The sequence below is a fragment of the Narcine bancroftii genome, chromosome 1, assembly GCF_036971445.1.
Source record: "Narcine bancroftii isolate sNarBan1 chromosome 1, sNarBan1.hap1, whole genome shotgun sequence".
Lineage (NCBI taxonomy): Eukaryota > Metazoa > Chordata > Chondrichthyes > Torpediniformes > Narcinidae > Narcine > Narcine bancroftii.
In genome coordinates, this window is record NC_091469.1 from 324,763,211 (window position 1) to 324,788,302 (window position 25,092).

The window sequence follows — 25,092 nt, forward strand, 5'->3', positions numbered from 1 at the left end:
TTTGGATCCAAGGCGGAGTTAGATACAAAATTACTTGGTGGCATCGGATGGCGGTAGTGGAGGATTGTTTTTGAGAACGATTTGGATGCTAATGTAATTTGCAAGTTCAGTAAGCCTGAATAAGATTGGTGTCAGAGTGGACAGTCTGAGATGGTCATTCTCAACCCTTCTTTTGGCTATGGCCCCCCTCGGACTCTGGTCAAAATTTATGGGCCCCCTTCCCAGTGAAGCCATCAGATTTTTGTTTCTTCTATACTTCTTTCCTACCGACTACACACAAAAAAACATAAACATGTTATGTGAGCTGAGAAGAAAAAAAGGCTTCGACTTATGTCCCTCGTTGAGAATGGCTAGTGTAAGCAAAGGAATAGGTGATGCATTTTAACTCAGACAAGTGTAGTGTTGCATTGTGGGAAGTTAAGGTTTGGACTTGCCTGATGAATGGCAGGGCACCGGATGTGGTTGTTAAACAGAGAGACCTGGCCACAGCAGGGGTATCATTAAGCTGGAAAGTGTGCAGAATGCTACTGTGACTGGAGGGTATAAATTCGAAGGAGAGGCTGGATCGGCTGGGACTTCTTTCCTTGGAGAATTGGAGGCTAAGGAGAAACCTTAATATAAAATTGTGAGAGGAATAGATAAGGGTCATGATCTTATACCCAGGGTAGTGGAGTCTGAATCTAGAACTCCTTGGTAGACAGATGGGAGGTTATGGACGGTGAAGGAAGGAACGTGGAGTAAGTTTATATAGCTCGACACAACATTGTGGGTTCCATTCCACCCCTCTTTTGTCTGCTTGATGTCCTATTAAGACATAGATTGAAGGTGAGTGGGGAAAGATTTAAAGGGGATCTGAGGGGGCAGGTCTTTCATGCAGAGGCGGTAAGTCTGTGGTACACGCTTCCAGAGGAAATGGTAGTGATGGACACGACTGCATGTTTAAAGCACGTTTGGACAAATATATGGATAGGAAAGGTTGAGAGCAGGGGTCTCCAAAATGGTGTATATTGGCCCCGGGGTGGGGGTGGGGGTGGGGGTCGATGGGACTATCCAAGGGGTTGATGAATGCAGGAGGTCGAAAAGGGGTTGATAATGCCAGGGGTGGGAGTGGGGGTCGATTGAACTTTTGTGATGGAAAGCAGGGGCAGATCAACGGAAATTAACGCCAATGGCCAACCTCTTGCGAGAGATTTAAATAAGTTGCAAGGGAACGGGAGGACGGACTGAGCGTAGAAGAAAGATGTATATGTTCTTTGTACCTTTGTTAGCACCCTCTCCCCCCCAGGGGTCCAGCGCCAGGATTCTATACCGTATTCTATGAAGGGGGTCGATGGTCTAAAAAAGTTTGGAAGCCCCTGATTTAGAGGGATATGGGCTGAATGCCAACAAATGGAACTAGGTGAGCAGCTTGTTGGAGATGGATGGGTGGGTCTACAGGGTCTGTGTCCATGTTGAGCAACTCAATGATATGACAGAATTGGATGCATCCTATTGAACAGGTGATCCAAACTTGTAAGATCAGACACACACCTGATACTAACCACTCGTCTGTTGTCCTGATTAGAGACGGAGGGAAGTTCTCCCAAAAATGTATTCCTGAATTAAACCAAAAACAATTACTTAATATCACCATAGAAGCACAGTGATGCTGTTTGCCTTCAGCTCAAAACTAGTTGATAGAAATCAGTAACTTCAGCCCATTGCAAAGCCCACCTCTTCTATCATTAACATTGCCAGAGTCCTTCTTTGTAAAGTTGTCTTTTCTCCACCCTTAACATCTGAAAGATTGTCACTTCCAATCTCCTTGTGGTTTACTCCCATAGCCTTTCCAGTGAGCGGGTATAGCTACGAGGCAGTGGAGGTTTGAATTCAGAGTTCTCCCTCTCTTAGATGAGTTACCATTTATGATTAATGACCCCCTTCCGCCCAGAGCAGCTGGTTTCAAGGCGCCAGTGGCCGTTTCTCCTGTCAGGGAGAACAGCTCCACCAGGCATAAGAACTCTGCCTCATGTGAAGACCGGGAGTTGGACCTGGTTGGTAGAGGCTGTTTGAGATGCACGACATGAAGAGCTTTTGTGTTGTCCCCTCTACCACCCTTTGGCTATGACAACCTTTCGAGTCTGGTGACGTATTGCACACCCATGAACAGCAGTTGCTTTGACCAGTAAGCCGAATCGTCTCTTGAAAGAATGCAGGCAGATTGGAAGTGTTGAATCAAGATGTGATGGCTTGCAGCATTGGGTGTGAGCGATCTCTGTGCACACATATCAACATGCTTGCACTGCTAGCATTACACATTGCATTCACCAAAAGAACAGCAGAATAGCGTGCACCATTGTAAGCAAGCAGATCACTAAAATGCATTTGTTCTGCATAAACATGCGGTCATTTGTCTCACAATGTAATATCAACACAGAGGAATTGGAAATGTATTTCACAAGGGTGTATTTCTCAAGGGTGGTGAAATGTATTTCACAAGCATTGATGCACACTGAAGCTGTTTGCCTTTAGCTCAAAACCGGTTGATGGAAATCAGTAACTTCAGCTCATTGCAAAGTCCAAAGCTGTTACAATGCTGGGAGTTGAGATCAGGGTTAGAATCCTGTGTTGTCTGTGAGGCATTTGTACATTCTCCCCATCTCTGCGTGGGTTTCCAACGGGTGCTTCGGTTTCCTCCCGCTGTTCAAAACGTTCGAGGGTTGCAGATTAATTGGGTGTAAATTGGGCAGCATGGGCTTGTGGGCCGAAATGGCCTGTTACTGTGCTGTAGGTCTAAATTAAATAAATTAAAGTGCAACGTCAGGGCTTTTACTTCCTCAGGAGTTTGTGGAGGTTTGCTATGACATCAGAAACCCTGGTAAATCTCTACAGAGGTGGGGTAGAAAGTGTGCTGACCTGCTGCATCACAGTCTGGCATGGGGACACAAATGCCCCTGGGCGTAAAGCCCTTCAAGAGGTATTGGGCACAGCCCAGGACATCCCAGGCAAAACCCACTCCACTATTGAGTACATCTACAGGAAACGCTGTCGTCAAAGAGCAGCAACAATCATCAAAGATCCATGCCACTCAGTACACGCTCTGTTCTCGCTGCTGCCATCAGGAGAGAGGTATCGGGGCCACAAGACTCGCACCACCAGGTTCAGGAACAGCTGCTCCCCCTCCACCATCAGACTCCTCAACGACAAACTCAAACAGGGATTCATTGAAGGATTCTTGTGCACTTCATTGATTTTTTAAATTCTCTCTGTATTACACAGTCAGTTTGTTTACATTTATTACTTGTTTACATGTGTATGCTATGTAAGATTTTTGCAATACCACTTAGTGCTAATTCTGCTGCTCCCGCAGTTTAAAAAGAATCTGAGGGTTGTATGTGATGTCATGTATGTACTCTGACAATAAATTTGAAATCTATTCACTCTGATCTTTTTATTTTGTAGCAGGAAATTGTCTGCACTGTTTCTCTATAACTTTTCCTTCCCTTTACCAGGAAGATGCAGCTCCTTCAAATTCATCACTCTCCGATTCAATATCTGGGCCACTTGGTTCAGAAGCCAACAGCTCGTCAGATATAGAGCAGGAGAAGGCAGAAGGTGTCCAGCCTGTAACTCCCACGTCTGAAGGAACTCTTGGTTCGTCGTCGTCTGCTGTCACAGAAGTGCCAACAGCGGCCACAGTTGCTAAGCAACGAGGTACTGCAATGCTTTCTTAGTTCAGCTAAATAAAACGTCATGTGTTCATGCCCTTTTTTTAACGTAATTTTCACCTTTTCATTTACTTGCAAATGCTCTGGGATACAGATGGACCAACATGTTGCAGCATTCGTAGATTTTGCAGCGCAGAGAGTCAATCATTCAGATTACCTTCCAATGTTTGCTTTTTAGGGGGAAAAAAAAACTATCCAGTTATGTGACTTCCTTTTTCTTTCCTTGGAGCCTTGCTGTTCAGTTTCCTCCATGATGTTGGGGACAAAGACGCTTTTTTCTTCTATTTGCCCCTGTGCTCCACAGTTTTAAATTTGTAATCAAACAATTCACATGTAATTAAAGTGCACATTCCAGATTTTATTCAAGGTTATTCGTATACTTTTTGGTTTGACTGTGTAGAAATTACAACACTTTTTGTGCATATTCCCCTCATTTCAGGGCACCGTAATGTTTAGGGCATTTGGCTTCACAGGTATGTTTCTTATTGATCCTGCATTGAGACGCTGGCACTGATGAGTAGCTCAGGGAGATGCTGGTGGAGTGAGCTGTCAGCCGACGGCTGGCAGGGCTGTGACAGCCCGCCCCGGCCACGCGCTGACAGCCCTGCCCCGGCCCGGCCCGCGCTGACAGCTCATTTTTTTAACGGGGGGGGGGGAGTGCCGATGTCAAAGGCAGCCCAAGGGCGCCACTTGACCTAGATACTCCTCTGAGCCAAGGTGAAAAGAACTCTATCCAAGGTGAACCCACACAAGGCAGCGGGACCAGACAAAATACCTCTGGTCGGGTACTGAAGGACTGCGCACACCAATTGACGGAGGTCGGTATGAGTCCTAAGATCAGTGAATTTCTCCTTCGCATCCTTGCCAACAACTTGGCTAAAATAAATAATGATGGTTAATATTTGTCTGCTGCATTTTCCAAATTATATCAGAAGTACTTTGGTTATGAAGCACAACTGAAGTCATACAAAGCAGTAAATAAATCCAAATCTTAATTTGTTGTGTGCAGGTTTTATTCCTGTCCTGTGTCTGGGTTTGCCCGAATGTAATTACAGACATACCCTGTATAAAAGTTTCGAAGAGCGCAGGTTTTGATAGAACGCGGTTTAAAATTTCTGACAATTTAAAGTTTGCAGTGTTTTATTGTTGCTATTAAAATCACCTCATGATACTTTGCAAGACTCTGCTTTAAAATATTTGAAATATGGGCACTGAGCTGTGGAATAGAGGCTCTGTTGAAAGTTATTACTGTCCCTGCTGTGATTGGGCTCCTTCCGCTATCCCATGGTGGTACTGATCTAACTTTGGTGAAAGTCTCACGTGGATGATTTGACACAAATCTACATCAGACAAATTTTTTCTTAAATAAACAATGTTCACATGTTGCCAATAAAAGATCACTTTTATATACCCTTTTTGCAGGATTGGAAGGTATTACGTTAAAGTGCATTGTAATAATGCTTTGATCAGTGCAGTTTTCCATAACACTGAACTTGCTTGGAATGTATTAACTGTGTTATACAAGGTATGCTTGCACTTGGAAAATTAACTTTCTGCAAAATGTATTAACTGCTGATTGAAATAGGTTTTCTGAGATGGATGTAACCATGAGGCCAAATGTAGCAAAAGTTAATGGTTGTTACTTTTATTGGTTTCTTTCATTCCACTTCTGATGGTTCTCTCTTTCCTCATAGTGAAGGAACTGGTTGTGTCAGCTGGAACTAACATAGTGATCACTCAACCCAAAAACTCTGTGGAGCTGAATACCTTTGTGGTCCCCGTCCCATCGGCAGGTGAGGATGCTGTACAATAGTATTAAGACAGCATACAAGGAAGAGATGACACTTCAACCATGATTGGGGACTGATGACTCATGAGTACATCTATGCTTGTTTCTACTTGCCAGAGGAAAGATGCGTGCATTATCTGGTGACACACAACTCAAGTTGCAACCTCACTGATATGCTATAGAATTCTAGCTTGGGTACTTCTGTTCTTGTATTCCATGCCTCATCTGTTAAAGGAATCCGTCTCGTACACTTGTGCAGAAATGTTATTGATTAGCTCTGTTGCCACCTGACAAGATTTAAGATCTTATTTGTAAGATGCCATTCTTGCGCAGCACACTCTGTCCACTATATTGACAGACCAGTGTGGATGCTGCCCTCAAACTTCTCTGCAACGAATATCTCCATTCAAATATGTCTTTTCCCTCCTCAAGCTCCCTCAAAGGCAGATTTTTTTTTAAGGCCTATGATGAGAATAGGAATTGAATATCCCATTAAAATTCAATCAGAATCATTGATAAGTAGCTTATTCATTGAGCAAGTGATGACTTGAATCCAACATTAATCACATTTGCTAATTAGACCATGACATCGGTGCAGAAGTGTGCCATTCAGCTCATCGAGTCTGCCCTGCTTTTCAATCTTTTTCCCCACTCAGCTCCCCTGCCCAGCCTTCTCCCCGTAATCTAAGATACCCTGGATCATGAAGAAACTATCAAACTCTGCCTTAAATACTCCCAATGCCCTGGCCTCCGCAACTGCCTGTGGTAACAAATTTCACAGATTCACCACCCTCTAACTAAGGAAATTCCTCGCATCTGTTTTACGCAGATGCCCTTCAATCCTGAAGTTGTGCCCTCTTGTTCTAGACTCTCCCACAATGTGAAACAACATTTCTGCATCTACCCTATCCAAGCTTTTCAATATTTGTAATGTTCCAATGAGATTTCCTCTCATTTACCAATGAGTACAGGCCAAGAACTGTCAAACGTTCCTCATACGATAACCCTTTAATTCCCAGAATCATCCTTGACCTCCTCTGAACCCTGCCTGATGTCAGCACATCCTTTCTTAAATGAGCTTGGAATGCCAAAACTGCTCACGATACTTCGAGAGGTCTCACCAATGCCTTATAAAGCCTCAACATTACATCCCTGCTCTTACCTTCCATTCCTCATGAAACCAACGCCAGCATTGCATTTGCTGCCTTCATCACCAACTCAACCTGCAAATTTACCTTCAGAATATCCTGCATGAGGACTCCCAGGTCCCTTTGCATCTTCCCATTTAGAAAATAGTCTACCCATTTATTTATTCTACCAAAGTGCATGACTGCACCTTGATGAAGGGTTCAAGCCAGAACCATTGGTTATGTACCTTTATTTTCGCTGTGTAATGTCCACTGTTTGACTAGCTGAGTTTCTCCACCATTCACTTCAACCACGGTGATGCAGGCTTTCATGTTCACTTTTGAACATGATTGAGAACACTTCCGCTGTGTCTTTTTCATTGCCAGGATACACAGGTGCACTGAGAGCCACTTCCCTCTTCCATTTCACTTGTCCATTGCCATTCATGACTCAATGTGGTTGGACAGCAGAACTTGCCCATGCTTCCCATATGTGGTTGCCTTGAGAGTAAAAACATACACAGCAAACCCATTGTTAGAACCATTGAACCACAGAACATTATGGCACAGAAACAGACCCTTCAGTTCTTTGAGGGTGGGCCAAACTATTTTTCTGTCTGATCTTCAAGGGGGAACATTTTTTCCCCTGACTATCCTTAATATACGTGTAGAAACCCTTAAGATTTACCTTCATGTTGTTTGCCAAAGCAACCTCATGTTGTTTAGCCTTCCTGATTTGTTTCAAGAGTCTTTTCTTGTATTTTTTTTATACTCCACAAATACCTCATTTGCTCCATGTTGCCTATACCTGCTATACACCTTCCGAACCAGATCCACAGTATCCCTCGAAAACCAAAGTTCCCTATGCCTGTTAACTTTGCCTTTAATGCTGACAGGAACCTGCAAACTCTGTACTCTCAAAATTTCACTGTTGAAGCTCTTCAATTACCAAACAGATCCTTGCCAGAAAACAACATCTCAATTCATCTTTCTGGATCCTTGCTCATTTCCTCAAAATTGGCCTTGTCCAATTTTGCATCTCAACCCGAGGTCCAGACCTTCCTTCCTCCATAATGAACTTGATCACTGAACCTAAAATGTTCCCTGACACATTCTTCTTTCTCCTGTCTTGTCTTGTACTCTAATAGGTGATCCAGTATTGCACTCCCTCTAGTTGGTACCTTCACATATTTATTTGGAAAACTTTCCTGAACACATTTAATCAACTGTAAGCCATCCCACCCTTTTTCAGTCAGGTCATGGAAAGTTAAAATCTCCTACTATCACAACATTGTTTCCTGCAGTTCCCTGCTAAATCTCTACAGATTTGCTCCTCATTGTTCAATGGATAAATATATGCTTTAAGGGCCCTCGCATCCTTGCAATAATTGTTCTGAGATGTTGGTTGAAAAAGGCAGAAAACATTTGGATTCTGAGACTGGTGACAAATTTTTCACGTATTGGCTGGCTTGGTCACAACTACGTTAATTCTTCAGGAGTCACGTGATGGAGTAGTGGCTGGTAGGGGAACTCCAGCCCTCTCCAGAAAAGTTAAAAAAAAAAGATAGAGAAAAAACAAAGGCACAAACATAGAAACCATAACAAAGTGAAAGTGTGGATAAAATGGCAGCGAAGAAAGAAAAACCAAAAACAACGGGAAGAAAAGAAGAAGGAAGGACGTCGGAGGATGAAGGTGAAAGCCATACCTGTACGAGGAGGCCCGCCGTGGAGAGAGAAGCCTGCTCCCTGAGGTCAGTGGAAATCTTGAACTCAGGACTACAAAAATGGCTCACGGAGCCAAACAAAAGTGCGCAACCGCGCATGCGCAAGACAAAAACAACACCGACGGGAGGGGGGGACCAGCTAAGGAGTAAATCTCCACAGCCGAAACAGACAAGTATAACACGACAGCAAGACTCTCAACAGGAAAACAGAAAATAACGGGAACAAGAAGGAAGAGAATAAAAATAGGAAATCAAAGAAACAACAGATGACCAACCCAGAGGAAGAAGACCAACACCAAGACACTTTTAATAAAAATAAGAAGAACAAGAATACCCAACAAAATAAAATAAACAACCCAACAAGAAAATAAGAGACAGAAGTAAAGGACACACCTCCTGGAGTGGACCCAGAAGAAGAGGAGGGAGAACACAGAGAAATGGAAGATGAAGGGAAGGGCAAGTACTTGGATATATTTTTTTTAAAGAATATATGGAAATATTAAAAGAATGGCAGACACAAGAATTTAGTGAAATAAAAAGTACAGAAGAAAAAGTGAATAGATTAGAGATGATCATGACAGATATAGGAAAAAGAATAGACAAGGTGGAAGAACGAGAAACAGCCATAGAAATGGAGGTAGATGACTTAAAAAATAAATTAGAAGAATCTGATAAAAAAAGTTAAAGAAACACAAGAGCTGTTAGCTCAAAAGATAGATATAATGGAAAATTATAATAGAAGAAACAATATAAAGATAGTGGGCCTTAAGAAAGATGAAGAAGGCAAAAATATGAAAGAATTTATAAAAGAATGGATCCCCAGGGTCCTAGGAAGACCAGAATTACAGGAAGAAATGGAAATAGAAAGGGCTAACAGAACATTAGCCCCTAAACCACAACCACAACAAAAACCAAGATCCATTCTAGTAAAATTCCTAAGATATACAACAAGAGAAAATATATTGGAGAAGGCAATGAAAAAAATAAGAGAAGACAAAAAACCACTGGAATACAAGGGTCAAAAAAATTTTTTTGTATCCAGATACAAGTTTTGAACTCCTGAAGAAGAGGAAGGAGTTCAATGCAGCAAAAACGACCCTATGGAAAAAAGGTTATAAATTTATGTTAAAATACCCAGCGGTACTTAAAATAGTTATCCCGGGGCAGCAAAGCAAACTATTCTCAGATCCAGAAGAAGCATGAAAATTTGCAGAACTACAAAACAGACAGAGAGATGAAGAGATGTAACAAAAACAAAAATGACAACAAACTATATATATATATATGTATATATATAAAATAGAGTATAAGTAAGAACTAAGAAGGGAAAGAAAGGGAAGAAAGGAAGTAAGGAGGGAATTAAGAGAGTGACCTTTGTTATATATGAAGATTAAAATCTTTTCTGGAGGTGCTGGGTGGGGAAGAATAACCGTCTCTGCGAAATCAGTTGACGCATGCGAGTGGATTCTGTTAAATTTACTGAAAAAAAAAATTGATATAGCATTCGTACAAGAAACACATCTAACTGAAGTGGAACACAAGAAATTAAAGAGAGATTGGATAGGACATGTAACAGCAGCATTATATAATTCAAAAGCCAGAGGAGTAGCTATATTAATCAATAAAAATGTGCCAATCAAAATAGAAGAGGAAATAATAGATCCAGCAAGGAGATATGTAATGATAAAATATCAGATATATTCAAAATTTTGGAATTTACTCAATGTATATTCACCTAATGAAGAAGATCAAAAATTTATGCAAGGTATCTTTTTGAAGATAGAAGACACGCAAGGAAACATACTAATAGGAGGGGATTTTGACCTTAATTTGGACTCAAACATGGATAAAACTGGAAAAAAAACTAACAGAAAGAACAAAGTAACCAAATTTATAATTAAATCGATGCAAGAAATGCAACTTTTGGATATATGGAGGAAACAACACCCAAAGGAAAAGGAATATTCATATTATTCAGGTAGACATAAAACATACTCAAGGATAGACCTATTACTGTTATCAGCCCACATTCAAGGGAGAGTTAGGAAAATGGAATATAAAGCTAGACTATTATCGGACCACTCACCCCTGTTATTGGCAATAGAGCTAGAGGACATCCCACCAAGAATGTATAGATGGAGATTAAACTCCATGCTACTTAAAAGACAGGATTTTAGAGAATTTATTGAACGACAAATTAAAATGTACTTTGAAATAAATACGGAATCAATGAAAGATAAGTTTATACTATGGGACACAATGAAAGCGTTCATCAGAGGGCAAATAATAAGTTATGTAACTAAGATGAAGAAGGATTACAATCGGGAAACAGAACAGTTGGAAAGGGAAATAACAAATATAGAAAAAGAATTAGCAATAAAGGAAGATACAACTAAAAGAAGAGAATTGGCAGATAAAAAAATAAAATATGAAACATTACAAACATATAAGGTGGAAAAGAACATAATGAAGACAAAACAGAAATATTATGAGCTAGGAGAAAAAACGCACAAAATTCTAGCATGGCAGCTTAAGACAGAACAAACTAAAAGAATGGTGTTGGCATTAAGGAAAAAGGACAAACAAATTACATATAATCCAACGGAGATCAATGAAAACTTCAGGGAATTCTACGAGCAACTATATCAAACTGAAAACGAAAGGAAAGAAGACAAAATAGATGAATTTCTATCTAAAATTGAACTACCAAAATTACAAACAGAGGAGCAAAATAAATTAATAAAACCATTTGAAATAGAAGAATTACAGGAGATATTAAAAAAACTACCGAACAGAGGATGGATTCCCAATAGAATTCTATAAAACATTTAAAGACTTGTTAATTCCTCCCCTCCTGGAAGTAATCAAGCAGATTGATAAAACACAAAACATACCAGATTCTTGCAAAACAGCAATAATTACAGTAATACCAAAGACAGGGAAAGATCCACTTGCACCAGCATCATATAGACCAATATCTCTACTTAACACAGATTATAAGATAATAGCTAAACTACTAGCAAACAGATTGGCCGACTATGTACCAAAAATAGTAAATCTAGACCAAACTGGATTTATTAAATAAAGACGAACAACAGACAATATCTGTAAATTTATTAACTTAATTCATGCAGTAGAAGGAAATAAAACTCCAACAGTAGCGGTTGCTTTAGACGCAGAGAAGGCCTTTGGGAGAGTAGAATGGAATTATTTATTCAAAGTACTACAAAAATTCAGCCTACCAGAGAAATATATTAATTGGATTAAAGCATTATATAAGGGACCATTGGCGAAAGTGACAGTAAATGGATATATATCAAAACAATTAAACTTAAGCAGATCAACAAGGCAGGGATGTCCACAATCTCCCTCACTGTTCGTGTTAGCTATAGAACCACTAGCAGAACTGATACGAACAGAAAATAAAATAAGAGGGATTAAAAAAAAAGAGAAGGAATATAAAATCAGTCTATTTGCAGATGACGTTATAATATACTTAACAGAACCAGAAATATCAATAAAAGAATTAGATAGGAAATTGAAGGAATATGGAGAAGTATTGGGGTACAAGATCAACGCAAATAAAAGTGAAGCAATGCCAATGAATAATGCGGATTTCACAAAGTTTAAGAAAGAATTGCCATTTAGATGGCAAACACAAGCAATGCGATACCTAGGTATACAACTAAATAAAATACTCGGCCACCTATATAAACTAAATTACCATCCATTAATGAAAAAATTACAAGACGACTTAGAGCATTGGAAAGACTTACCACTAACACTGATAGGAAGGATAAACTGTATTAAAATGAACATTTTCCCAAGGATACAATACCTATTTCAGTCATTACCAATACACCTAACAGAGAAATTCTTCAAGGAGTTAAAGAAAATAATAAGGAAATTCTTATGGAAAGGGGGGAAACCGAGGATGGCACTAGATAAATTAACAGAATGGTACAAATAAGGAGGCTTACAACTACCAAACTTTAAGAATTATTATAGAGCCGCGCAGTTAAGATACCTATCAGATTTTTATCAAACAAGGGAAAAACCAGATTAGACCCGATTAGAACTAGATAAAATAGGGGAGAAGATACCTGAACATATACTATATAAATGGGATGAAAAATTGGTGCAACGTAGGAATTCACCGGTATTGCATCATCTGCTTAACATTTGGAAGAAGATTCATGTAGAAAGGAATAAAACAAATTACCAACTACCAAAACTAATATTGATGCAAAATCAACTAATCTCTTTCACAATAGATAACCTTTCCTTCAGAGAATGGGAGAGAAAAGGGATCAAAAGAATAGAAAATTGTTTTTCGGGAAATAAATTATTATCCTTTGAACAAATGAAGGATAAATATAATATAACTCATGAAACAATGTTTGCATACTACCAACTGAAAACCTACTTGAAGGACAAATTGGGAAACAGTCTGAGGTTACCAGAAGGAAGCAATTTTGAATATGCGATTACAGACACAATGATAATTTAAAAATTTGTAATAAACATGTACATCAAATTGCAAGAAAAGGAGAATGAGGAAACAAACGGTAAACCTAAACAAAAATGGGAACAAGAACTAAACATAAAGATAAAGAATGAAACATGGAAGAAGCTATGCTCCAGCACTATGAGAAATACAATAAACACGAGGTTACGCATGATACAATATAACTGGATACACATGCTATACATCACACCTCAAAAGTTAAATAAATGGGACCCAACAATATCAGACAGATGTTTTCACTGTAAAAAGGAAATGGGAACAACAATTCATGCAATTTGGACATGTGAGAAAGTGGAAAAATTTTGGGAAGATCTAAACGAGATATTAAATAAAATCACAAAAAGCAATATACCAAAAAACCCAGAGATCTTCCTCCTAAGTAATATAAGAAACAAAGAATTTGGACTCGATTTGGATGGAGCACAAAAAAATTTGATATGATAGCCCTAACTGTAGCAAAAAAATGTATTATGTCAACCTGGAAATTAGAAGACAACTTGAGAATACAACAATGGTACATTGAAATGAATAAATGTATTCCATTAGAAAAAATAACATATAATTTAAGAAATAACATCACAATATTTGAACAAATATGGGAGCCATACATGAAATACAATAGAGAAATCCTACCATGGACTTCCACCACCTAAAATGACAGAAGGAGAAGACAACGAAAAGAACTGACTCAGTAAAATTTCTTGTTTATTTTTATTAAGGGACAACATTGTTTAATGAGTTTAATGTATCTTATAGATTGAACTTCAAATAAATGGGGAAGGAGGGGAGGGAGGGGGGATAAAGGGGTAAAAAATGACACTATATATTTAAGAAGAAAAATGTCTGTATCTTGGTCAATATGGTTTATAGTGTGAAGAATAAAAAAAATTAAAAACTACGTTAATTCTTTTTTTGCTTTTTTTCAGAATCACTTTACAGTTACAAGTGGAATTTGGTGAGCCATCCTGTTGACTTCAAGGGTGTAATGCAAGGCAAGGATTCCCAGACACTGAAACTGTCTCAGGTAAAGGGAGCAAATGCAATGCACATAAAGCATCAGGCATAAATAAGAATTTGGTTCATTTATCATCCAATTGTGCAAGTACAACTCGACAAAACAGTGTTTTGCCTACACGTGCACAGATATAATACACACCGGAAGAGGTGACTGCAGCAGGGTAAGTTTTGTCACTTAGAAGGTTGGATGAGTGCATCGATATGAGGGGATTGGAGGGTTATGGACAGGGAGTGGGTAGGTGGGATTAGAGGAGATCACTTAAATCAGTGTGGACTAGTGGGGCTGAGATGGCCTGTTTCTGTACTGCAATTGTGATAGGTACGTATATTAAAATAAATTTTGTTAATAAAGAGTAGAGTTGAGGAGAGTTGTTTTAGCAGTCATTCAGCATTCTCACTGACTGTGGGAAGAAGCTTTATCTCAGCTTGGTGGTTCTGGCCCTGATAATTGTGTATCTTTTCCCTGACGGGAGATGTGTGGGGTTGTAGGGGATCTCACTAATTTTTGTGGGCCCTCTTTAAACAACAATCCAAGTCAATCAATTCGATGTGGGGAAAAAGGGAATAGGATGGTTTAAGTGAACTTATGGCCATTGTCTGATCCTGATTATTCTTCTTGTAAAGACGTTATATGGTTTAAATGGACAGATCAAATGAAATACTTGGGTATTAAAATAGATAGACATATAAATTATTTAAATGCATAAGCTATTTACTGTTATTCTCTAAAATTAAAAAGTGATTTAATTAGATGGAAAGATTTACTGATAACCTTAATAGGAGAGTGAATTGTATTAAAATGAATATATTTTCAAACTTCAATATATATTTCAATCTATTCCATGTAAAGTCCCTAACTTTTTTTTAAAAGATTTGAATGCAATAGTGAGAAAATTTTTATGGAATGATAAAATGGCAAGAATATCCATTCAGAAATTAATATGGAAATATGGATGAGGAGGTTTACAACTTACAAATTTTCAAAATTATTACAAGGCTGCTCAGTTAAAAAACTTTAACAGAATGTTTGATTCTGACAGTTTGTTGACTTGGGCGGTGTCTTGGGTAAACTTATACCTCTCATTTTGTTCGTTTTAGATTGGTCACAGTGTTTGAGCTACCGAAAGAAAATAAACACACACACCGAGAGCAGTTCAGTTTATATAAATGATTTTTTTGCGTTTTTTTTTAAACTTTATTTAAGATTTTATTACATGAATAACATAAAGGATTACATTAAAAAAAAATAAGAATAAAATAATAAAATTACAATACAGTATCAGTATTTTTTTAAACTTTATTTAAGATTTTATAACATGAATAACATATCGGATTACATTAAAAAAAATTAAGAATAAAATAATAAAATTACAATACAGTATCAGTAACAAATGTTTATTACAAATTCAAAAGCTGATTTCAAACTACAATACGCAAGCCCTTCCCAACTATACTTATCAACGCCTGGACTGGTCCCAACTGCCGAAGTGAGGCAATGACTGCACACTTGTAGTAGGTTGTCAGGGCGCCGGTAGCAGCTTCTCCACCTCCCCCGACCGGGACAATGACTGGACTCTAGGAAGTTCTTCTTCTTGCTGAGAGATGTTGCCACCTCTCGGAGAGTCTCAAATTTCAGCAGCGGGACCATGGCTTATATTACCCAAAAACTGCTTACCCAAGCACCTATTCCCAGCACAGCAAGAAAGATAAGCGAGCAAGCTAGCATGCTAGGCTTCTATCGAATAACATAATTTTCAGCTTATCACTTTGAATACAATAGTTTATTTTGCATCAAGGCTAGGCCTCTGACAGTCTGTGACCAAAACAAGCAGGAAGATTAAATGTTCTTGGTACACAGATGTCCTTTCGTCAGATAACTCCATCTCTGGCCCCTCAGTGGAATTTAGCTTATGTCTGCTGATTCTAAAAAACAAGCAGGTTCTCAGCCTTGCAGAAGCAGAGGCTGCAAAAGTAAAAAACACGATTTAAATCTTCCATTACAGGCGGATATAGAATTAAATTGAATTAATGAAAACAAGGGATCAATTTGTATATAAATGGAACGCTAAATTATTATTCATGTATAAGTCATCAATACTGTCTCGTCTGATAGAAATATGGGATAAGGGAAATTGGTACCCAAGATAAAATATTGAGATATACTCCTTTGTATCAGAATAAACTTTTTCCTTTTACGATTAATAGTTAACTTCTTAAAATTTGGGATCAGAAAAGTGTTAAGACAGTAAATAGTTGTTCTGAATTAAGTCAGTATCTTTCATTTGAGAAAAATGAAAGAAAGATATCAAATACCAACCCATTCACTTTTTTGTTATTATCAAATTAAATCGTCGTTTTATGATGCTTGCGGGAGAAATTTGGAACTTCCAAAGGAATCAAAATTTGAAATGATAATTCAGGAAAGTGGAAAGAAAGAATTTATATCTGAAATGTATAAATTACTTAAGATAGATTTACAATAGTCAAGATTAAAATGGGAAAAGGATTTAGGGGTTGAATTTAATATAGATCATGTAAAGATAATATGACAAAGATTATAAATGTTAGATATAGATTTTTTTGCTATAATTTTATACATCAATTATACTTCACTGTGAAACGATTAAAAAGATATCATTTCATTTCTTCTGACCTATGCTTTTGATGCCAGAAGGAAAAGGGGACCTTTTTACATTCAATATGTGGAAAAAGTTAAACCTCTTTGGCCTCGGGTTAGTGAATTTTTACAAGATAATTTTAAAATCAAATGTTCTTTACGCCCATCAATTTTTAATAATTAGTGACGTCAGTACAATTTCTTTGAAAATATGTTTGGATAAATTTCAAATAGATTTTTTTAAGACTAGCTTTAGCAGTAGCGAGGAAGTGTATTGCAATCACGTGGAAAGACCAGATGCAGCTTGTAGAGCTCGTCGAAAGAACCAAAGACTTGTTGATCCAAACCAAGGCTTTTATTAGCAAAAGACCGGAGCTCTTCACAGGTGGCCGACCAGTCCGGAATGATCCGACCTGGCTAGGGACACAACCCTTTAAGGCCCAAACAATAGGTGTGGCTTAGCTCTCAGCCAATCGCTGTAAGCACAGTCTAGATACAGTAACTATATACACTATGTACATTGGTGATAGATCTGTACTATCACATTCACCCCTTCTTGGAGAATTGACCCTGGGAAAAAAAAAACAAAAACGAGGGAGAGAATGAAAAGGAAGGGGTAGGTCAAGGACTGTAGCGGTCAGGGGGTCTGACCATCCGGCGTGACCGCCGTGGTGCCGGGATTGGGGTTGCTGGAGTGGTGTCGCCAGCGGGCTCATCGGGTGCGACTGCTCCGTCGCTCAATTCCCCAGTCGTTTTGTCGGCAGGGTGGCCCAAGTCATTGGGGTGCTGTTGGTCCTTCTGTTGCGGCACGGGGCCTGGAGCATAAGGAGTTGGGGGGTTTGCTGGGTCTACCGCGTCCTGAGCTAGGTCCCGCACCGAAACAGTGTCCTCCCGCCCGTCTGGGAACTCCACGTATGCGTAATGTGGGTTCGCGTGGAGTAGAGTCACTCGGTCGACCAAGGGGTCGTTCTTTGAGTGCTGGACGTGGCGTCGCAAAAGGACGGGGCCAGGGACGGTGAGCCATGCCGGTACAGTGGTTCCCGATTCGGATTTCCTCGGGAAAAGGAACATCCTTTCGTGGGGGGTGGCATTTGTTGCAGTACATAGGAGGGAGCGGATGGAGTGTAAGGCACTAGTGAGAACCTCCTGCCAGTGAGAGGTGGGGAGACCTTTAGACCGGAGAGCCAGTGTAACCGCTCTCCATATGGTGGCATTCTCCCTCTCGACCTGGCCATTACCGCGTGGGTTATAGCTCGTGGTCCTGCTTGAAGCAATACCACACTCCAGAAGGTACTGTTGCAGCTCTGCACTCATGAATGAGGACCCCCTATCACTGTGGATGGAATTGGGGTACCCGAAGATGGTGAAAATACTGTGAAGGGCCTGTATCACTGAGGTGGCAGTGGTGTCTGGGCAGGCCACAGCGAATGGGAAGCGGGAGTATTCGTTGATGGCCGTAAGGATGTAGGTATTACGGTTGGTCGACGGTAGTGGTCCCTTAAAGTCTACGCTAAGACGCTTGAAGGGGCGGGTGGCTTTGATGACGTGGGAGTTATCCGGACGGAAGAAGTGGGGCTTGCATTCGGCGCACACCGAACAGGCTCGGGTCATGGAGCGGATCTCCTCAACTGTGTAGGGTAAGTTGCGTGCCTTGACAAAGTGAGCAAACCTAGTAACCCCTGGATGACAGAGCGCCTCATGGAGTTTCCGTAGTCTGTCCATCTGTATGCTGGCTCACGTCCCCCTGGAGAGCGCGTCAGGCGGGTCGTTGAGCTTACCAGGCCGGTACAGGATGTCATAGTTAAAGGTGGAGAGTTCGATTCTCCATCTGGCGATTTTGTCGTTTTTTATCTTACCACGCTGGGTGTTGCTGAACATGAAGGAGACCGCGCGTTGATCAGTCAACAGTGTAAAGCGCCTCCCAGCGAGGTAATGTCTCCAACGACGTACCGCTTCAACTATGGCCTGGGCCTCCTTCTCGATCGAGGAGTGTCTACTCTCCGGACCCTGGAGGGTTCTGGAGAAGAAGGCTACAGGCCGACCGGCCTGGTTCAAGGTGGCTGCCAGGGCGAAGTCGGATGCATCGCTCTCGACTTGAAACGGGACAGACTCATCGATCGCGTGCAGCGTCGCAGCAGCGATGTCAGATTTGATTCGATCGAAAGCCGCTGTGGCTTCGGTCGAGAGGGGAAAAGAGGTGGTCTTGATAAGAGGACGTGCCTTGTCGGCGTAGTTTGGAACCCATTGGGCATAATACGAGAAAAGGCCCAGGCAGCGTTTGAGAGCTTTCTGGGTATGTGGGGGGGGTAAGTCCATTAAGGGACGCATGCGGTCAGGATCTGGCATGACTATCCCGTTTTCCACCACACAACCTAGAATAGCGAGTCGTGTGGTCCGGAAAACACACTTGTCCAAATTGTAAGTCAGGTTTAGCTGACGGGCAGTTTGAAGAAATTTGTCTAGGTTGGCGTCATGGTCCTGCATGTCGTGGCCGCAGATGGTGATATTGTCCAGATACGGGAAGGTAGCGGTTAGCCCGTTCTGGTCCACCATCCTGTCCATTTCCCGCTGGAAGACCGCGACACCATTTGTGACCCCGAATGGTACCCTGAGAAATTGATATAGCCGCCCATTCGCTTCAAAGGCCGTGAATGGTCGGTCCTCGCAGCGGATCGGGAGCTGGTGGTAGGCCGAACGTAGGTCAGTAGTGGAAAAAATGCGGTACTGGGCGATCTGGTTCACCACATCCGTGATGCGTGGCAGGGGGTACGCATCCAGGAGTGTGAAGCGGTTAATGGTCTGGCTATAGTCGACCACCATCCGTAGTTTTTCCCCATTCTTGACAACCACCACCTGGGCTCTCCAGGGGCTTGAACTGGGTTCGATGATGCCCTCATCCAGCAATCTACGCACCTCACTCCTAATGAATTGCCTGTTTTCGTAACTATATTGCCGACTTTTGGTGGCCACAGGCTTCCAGCCAGGGGTGAGGTTTGCGAAGAGTGCTGGCGGGGCAATCCGGAGTGTGGAAAGGCCGCAGGATTGGCCCCGGGGCATGGGGGGGGGTTGCTCGGGTGCTTCGGGAGTGGGGCGATGGCAGACCGAGAGGGGGGCGTGGGGTCCCCCAAAGTGTAGGGACACCGTTTGGAACTGACACTGGAAGTCTAATCCCAGCAACACTGGGGCACACAATTGGGGAAGGACGAATAATTTAAAGTGGGTGACCGTCACGCCCTGTACTTCCAGCGTGGCGATGCAATACCCCTTTATCCCAGTCGAGTGTGACCTCGTCGCTAATGAGATCCTCTGGGTAGTGGGGATAATGTCAAGTCCCCAACGGAGGGCCAGATCTGGCTGGATAAAACTGTCAGTTGACCCAGAGTCAAATAAGCAATTGGTGTAGTGTCCATGCACTTTAATCAGTTCCATTGCTCTGGTGAGGGGATGAGAGCATTGCTGGTTTAATGTTATTGAAGCAGTTGACAGGCGAGTTTTGCGCGATGACGTCACGCAACGGGATGACGTCACGCAACGGGATGACGTAGTCAACGCTCGAGGAGCAGGTTGGAGAACCTCCCGGAAGTGCTGTTGTGGCGGGTGAATGGTAAGTAGTGGGGTTTGTAGTTGCTCGCGATCGGCGGTCGGGCCCTGGCGGTCGTCAGCGATGGACGCTAGGGTGAGCACCTGGTTGGCCGCGGGGGTGGCTGCGGCGGCGGTAGCGTCGGCCCCGGGGGTGTCTGTGGCGGCGGCAGCAGCGGCGGCAGCGTCGGCCCCGGGGGTGTCCGTGGCGGCGGCAGCAGCGGCTGTAGCGTCGGCCCCGGAGGTGTCCGTGGCGGCGGCAGCAGCGGCGGTAGCGTCGGCCCCGGGGGTGTCCGTGGCGGCGGCGGCAGCAGCGGCGGTAGCGTCGGCCCCTGGGGTGGCTGTGGCGGCGGCAGCAGCGGCGGTAGCGTCGGCCCCGGGGGTGTCCGTGGCGGCGGCAGCAGCGGCGGTAGCGTCGGCCCCGGGGGTGGCTGTGGCGGCGGCAGCAGCGGCGGTAGTGTCAAGTGTTCCGCACGGGGGCGAGAGGCAGGCCATCACCATGGTTGCGACGGTGGGTTGCCCCTTCCGGGTTCGGCGTCTCCGTGACGTCAGGCGTTGCCGTGCAGGGGAGCCCTCGCTCTCATTGGACGAGAGCTCTGGGGAAGAAGAGTTTGAATGGGATAGTGGCGGTTGAGCTTCACACGAGGCACTGTGTTTGCTGGCGGCCATTTTAGACCTACAGACTGCAGCAAAGTGGCCGTTTTTAAGGCACTTCTGGCACCTGGCTTTTCTTGCTGGGCACTGGGATCTGCTGTGCTTGTCCCTCCCGCAGAAATAACATTTCGGGTTCGCACGGGGCAGGGTAGCAGCAGCCGACAGGCCGTCAGGGGTAGGGTAGAAGGGCACTCTACTCACATCAGAACGAGGGGTCCAGTCCCTAGAGAGCTCGGTGGACTTTAAGGCTGCATCCTCCATTGTGATTGCAATCCGGGCCACGTCCTCTAGTTTTTCTACCCCTTGTTCGAGCAAACGCAGCCTCACTTCGTTCGATCGGAGCCCGGCCACATAGGCATCCCGGACGAGGTCGCTAGTGATCTCGGCAGCAGTTTTGTCCACACAGTTACAGTCCTTGCCCAATGCCTTTAATACTTGTAAATATGCCCTGCTGGACTCGCCGGGCTGTTGCTTCCTCGACGCAAGCACGAGCCGGGCATGAACTCTGTTCACCGGTTGATCATACAGTTCCTTCAGTACCTTTATGGCTGCGGTGTAAGTGGTCTCATCCTGGATGTTCTCGTAGACTCTCAAGGACACCATAGACAGCAATGCTGTTAGACGCTGGTTATCCTCCTCTACCTGAATGAATCTCAGGAAGTTTTCAAAGTTCAGCAGCCAGAACTTAAAGGCTTTGAAGGCTGTAGCTGACTGTGGGTCGATATCAAGTTTTTCTGGCCGAGTTAAACGCTCCATCCCTTTCAAAAAAAATTCTTTTTGCTAATAAAATTGTAGAGCACGTCAAAAGAACCAAAGACTTGTTGATCCAAACCAAGGCTTTTATTAGCAAAAGACCGGAGCTCTTCACAGGTGGCCGACCAGTCCGGAATGATCCGACCTGGCTAGGGACACAACCCTTTAAGGCCCAAACAATAGGTGTGGCTTAGCTCTCAGCCAATCGCTGTAAGCACAGTCTAGATACAGTAACTATATACACTATGTACATTGGTGATAGATCTGTACTATCATACAGCTTAATTTACAGAGATGGCATTCAGAATTAAGGTCTTGTATTCCTTTAGAAAAAGTTACATATAATTTGAGAGATAAGTATTTTATTTTGGAGCCCTTCTCTGGATTTGAAACTTTAAAGATTTTGACCTAGTTGTGATTAATTAATGTGTTGATTAATTAATGTGTTGTTTCCAGTTATTTCTCCTCAATCTTCTTTTCCTTCTTCCTTTTTCTTGTTTGGGGTTAATGGGGTAATATAGAGGTATTCAAAGGTTGGGATGTTTGGAGGGGGTGTAATGTTAGTATAAGGGGATAGGGATAGGTATAGAGGGTTTATTTTTTAATATATAAACCATGTTTGCTTTGATGGTATATCTTGTTTTAATTGTATTTTGTTTAAACTTAAAATAAAATATTCAAAAAAAGGAATAGGATGGTCATGGATTACAGCCAGAACATCAACCTTTGCACGCAGCTCGATGCGTACTTTCTTCCCCGCATATCTGATATGGTCAACCAGATTGCACAATATTGGTATTCTCCATGACTGAACTCAAGTTAGCCTATCACCAGCTCCCAATCCACCCAGAGGACTGCCAGTATACTGCATTCGAGGCGGATGGTCACCTCTACCTCTTCCTCCGGGTCCCCTTCGGCGACACCAATGGGGTCTCCATTTTCCAGCAGGCGATGGACTGGGTGGTGGACCACTATAAACTGCAGGCCACTTTTCCTACCGTGACAATGTGACCATCTATGACCATGACCTGCAGGGCCAAGATGCCAACCTTCGAAAATTCCTCCAGGCCTTGAAGCTCCTGAACCTTATAACAAGGAGAAATGTGCATTCCAGACAACCCGACTAGCCATTTTCGGCTGTGTGGTTGAAAACGGTGGCATTGGCCCCCGACCCTGACCGCATGCGCCCCTTTCACACACCCTCAGAGCTTTGAAGAGTTGCCTGGGTTTATTCTCGTACAACGCTCAATAGGTCACCAACTACGTGGACAAGGCTCACCCATGGGTCAAAGCCACCTCTTCACCCCTGTCAGCAGAGGCCTGCTCAGCCTTCGGCTGCATCAAGGATGACATTGCCAAGGCAGTCTTTGGTGGAGAGTGATGCGTCTGACTTCATCCTGGCTGCCAGACCCGTCGCTGCTTTCTCGTGCATCCTCCAAGGCCCTGAAATCGGCCACTCCTCAGCTGAAAAGGAGACTCAGGCCAAGCATGGAGGCAGTATAACACTGGAGGCACTACCTCATGGACCAGTGGGTGGGCGCCTTCATGTTTAATAACAAGCAGAGGGGCAAAATCAAGAATGATAAAATCCTCAGGTGGAGAATTGAACTGTCCACCTATAACTACGATATCCTGTACAGGCCTGGCAAAAGCCCTCTCCTGTTGGATTTGTGCCAGTATCCAAATGGACAGATTAAAGACTGTCCACAACAACCTCTGCCACCCTGGAATGATGAGGTTCTTCCATTTCATTAAAGCACAGAACCTTCCATACTCCATTGGGGAAGTCAGGACAATGACCAAAAACTGCCAGGTCTGCGCCAAGTGCACACTATACTTCTACCGCCCTGACAAGATGCACTTGATCAAAGCTACTCGCCCCTTCGAGCACCTGAGCATCAACTTCAAGTCCTATCCCTTCCTCGAATCGGAACATATACTTCCTCACTACTGTTGACGAGAATTCCCGCTTCCCTTTTGCCATTCCCTGCCCGGACATGACCACGGCCACAATAATCAAGTCCCTCCACAATATGTTCACGCTTCTTGGGTATGCTGGCTTCATCCACAGTGACCAAGGGACCTCATTCATGAGTGACCAGCTGTGGCAGTACGTGCTGGCCAGGGGCATTACCACGAGCAGGACCATCAGCTTCAATCCCAAAGGGAATGAGCAACTGAAAAGGGAGAATGCCACGGTCTGCAAAACCATCCTCCTGGCCCTGAGGTCACAGGGCTTCCCTGTCTCCCACTGTCAAGTGGTCCTCCCAGACGTGCCGCTCCATACAGCTGCTCTTATGTATGGCCACTAACAATACACCTCATGAACATATGTTTGCCTTCCCTAGGAAGTTTACATTAGGGACTATACTATCTGCCTGGCTGACCTCCCCGGGACTGGTCCTGCTTCAGAAGCATGCCAGGCAATCTAAGAATGACCCACTGATTGAGAAGTCCGCCTTCTCCACGCAAATCCCCAGTACGTCTACGTAGCCTCCCCCGATGGGCGTGAGGACATGGTCTCCATTTGGGATTTGGTGCCATTGGATACCCCTCCGACAGCAATCAACCACCAACAGACATCTCCCCCCCCCCTGTCCCTGCCCCCCAGCAAATGGTAACCTGTGACGACAGACCGACCACACAAGCTTCCCAGGGCGGCCCGCCCACCCATTACCACATCACTCGTTGCAGCGATGGAGACCCCCGACAGACTTTTTTAAAAACTTTATTTAGTATTTTTTCAATAAAAATAAACAGACTTTTACAGAATAAATAGTTTAATAATAAAACTATAAAACAAGCCCATCCCCTCGCCCCTCCCACAACAGATCCTTAAAGGGATGCATTAAAAATAAACAAAAACATTTAGTAATTTACAATATTACTAACTTCATATTCTTCATATAAGGTGTCCACATCTTAACAAAAAAAATTAATTATTATTTTAATTAATTATTATGTAATTAATTATTATGTAAATTAATTATTATGTAAATTGTATGTTCTCCATATAGATACACGACTTCAACTCATGATGCCATCGAACTACATTTAACTCCGCTTCATCTTTCCAAGACATGGCTATTTTCTTTCTTTGGCTTGGTTTCGCGGACGAAGATTTATGGAGGGGGTAAAAAGTCCACGGCAGCTGCAGGCTCGTTTGTGGCTGACAAGTCCGATGCGGGACAGGCAGACACGATTGCAGCGGTTGCAAGGGAAAATTGGTTGGTTGGGGTTGGGTGTTGGGTTTTTCCTCCTTTGCCTTTTGTCAGTGAGGTGGGCTCTGCGGTCTTCTTCAAAGGAGGTTGCTGCCCGCCAAACTGTGAGGCGCCAAGATGCACGGTTTGAGGCGTTATCAGCCCACTGGCGGTGGTCAATGTGGCAGGCACCAAGAGATTTCTTTAGGCAGTCCTTGTACCTTTTCTTTGGTGCACCTCTGTCACGGTGGCCAGTGGAGAGCTCGCCATATAATACGATCTTGGGAAGGCGATGGTCCTCCATTCTGGAGACGTGACCCATCCAGCGCAGCTGGATCTTCATAAGCGTGGACTCGATGCTGTCGACCTCTGCCATCTCGAGTACTTCGACGTTAGG

At 43.0% G+C, this 25,092-nt stretch overlaps 1 protein-coding gene across 2 annotated transcripts in view; it reads left to right on the forward strand.

Moving 5' to 3' along the window:
- LOC138747970 (dyslexia-associated protein KIAA0319-like) overlaps positions 1 to 25,092 on the forward strand; it is a 160,756-nt gene that overhangs the window by 56,225 nt on the left and 79,439 nt on the right. For both annotated transcript variants that reach the window (XM_069907641.1, XM_069907633.1), the window contains exons 4-6: positions 3,492 to 3,693; positions 5,402 to 5,500; positions 13,802 to 13,899. In XM_069907641.1, coding sequence (XP_069763742.1) covers positions 3,492 to 3,693; positions 5,402 to 5,500; positions 13,802 to 13,899 — 399 coding nt within the window. The remainder of the gene's footprint in view (positions 1 to 3,491; positions 3,694 to 5,401; positions 5,501 to 13,801; positions 13,900 to 25,092) is intronic.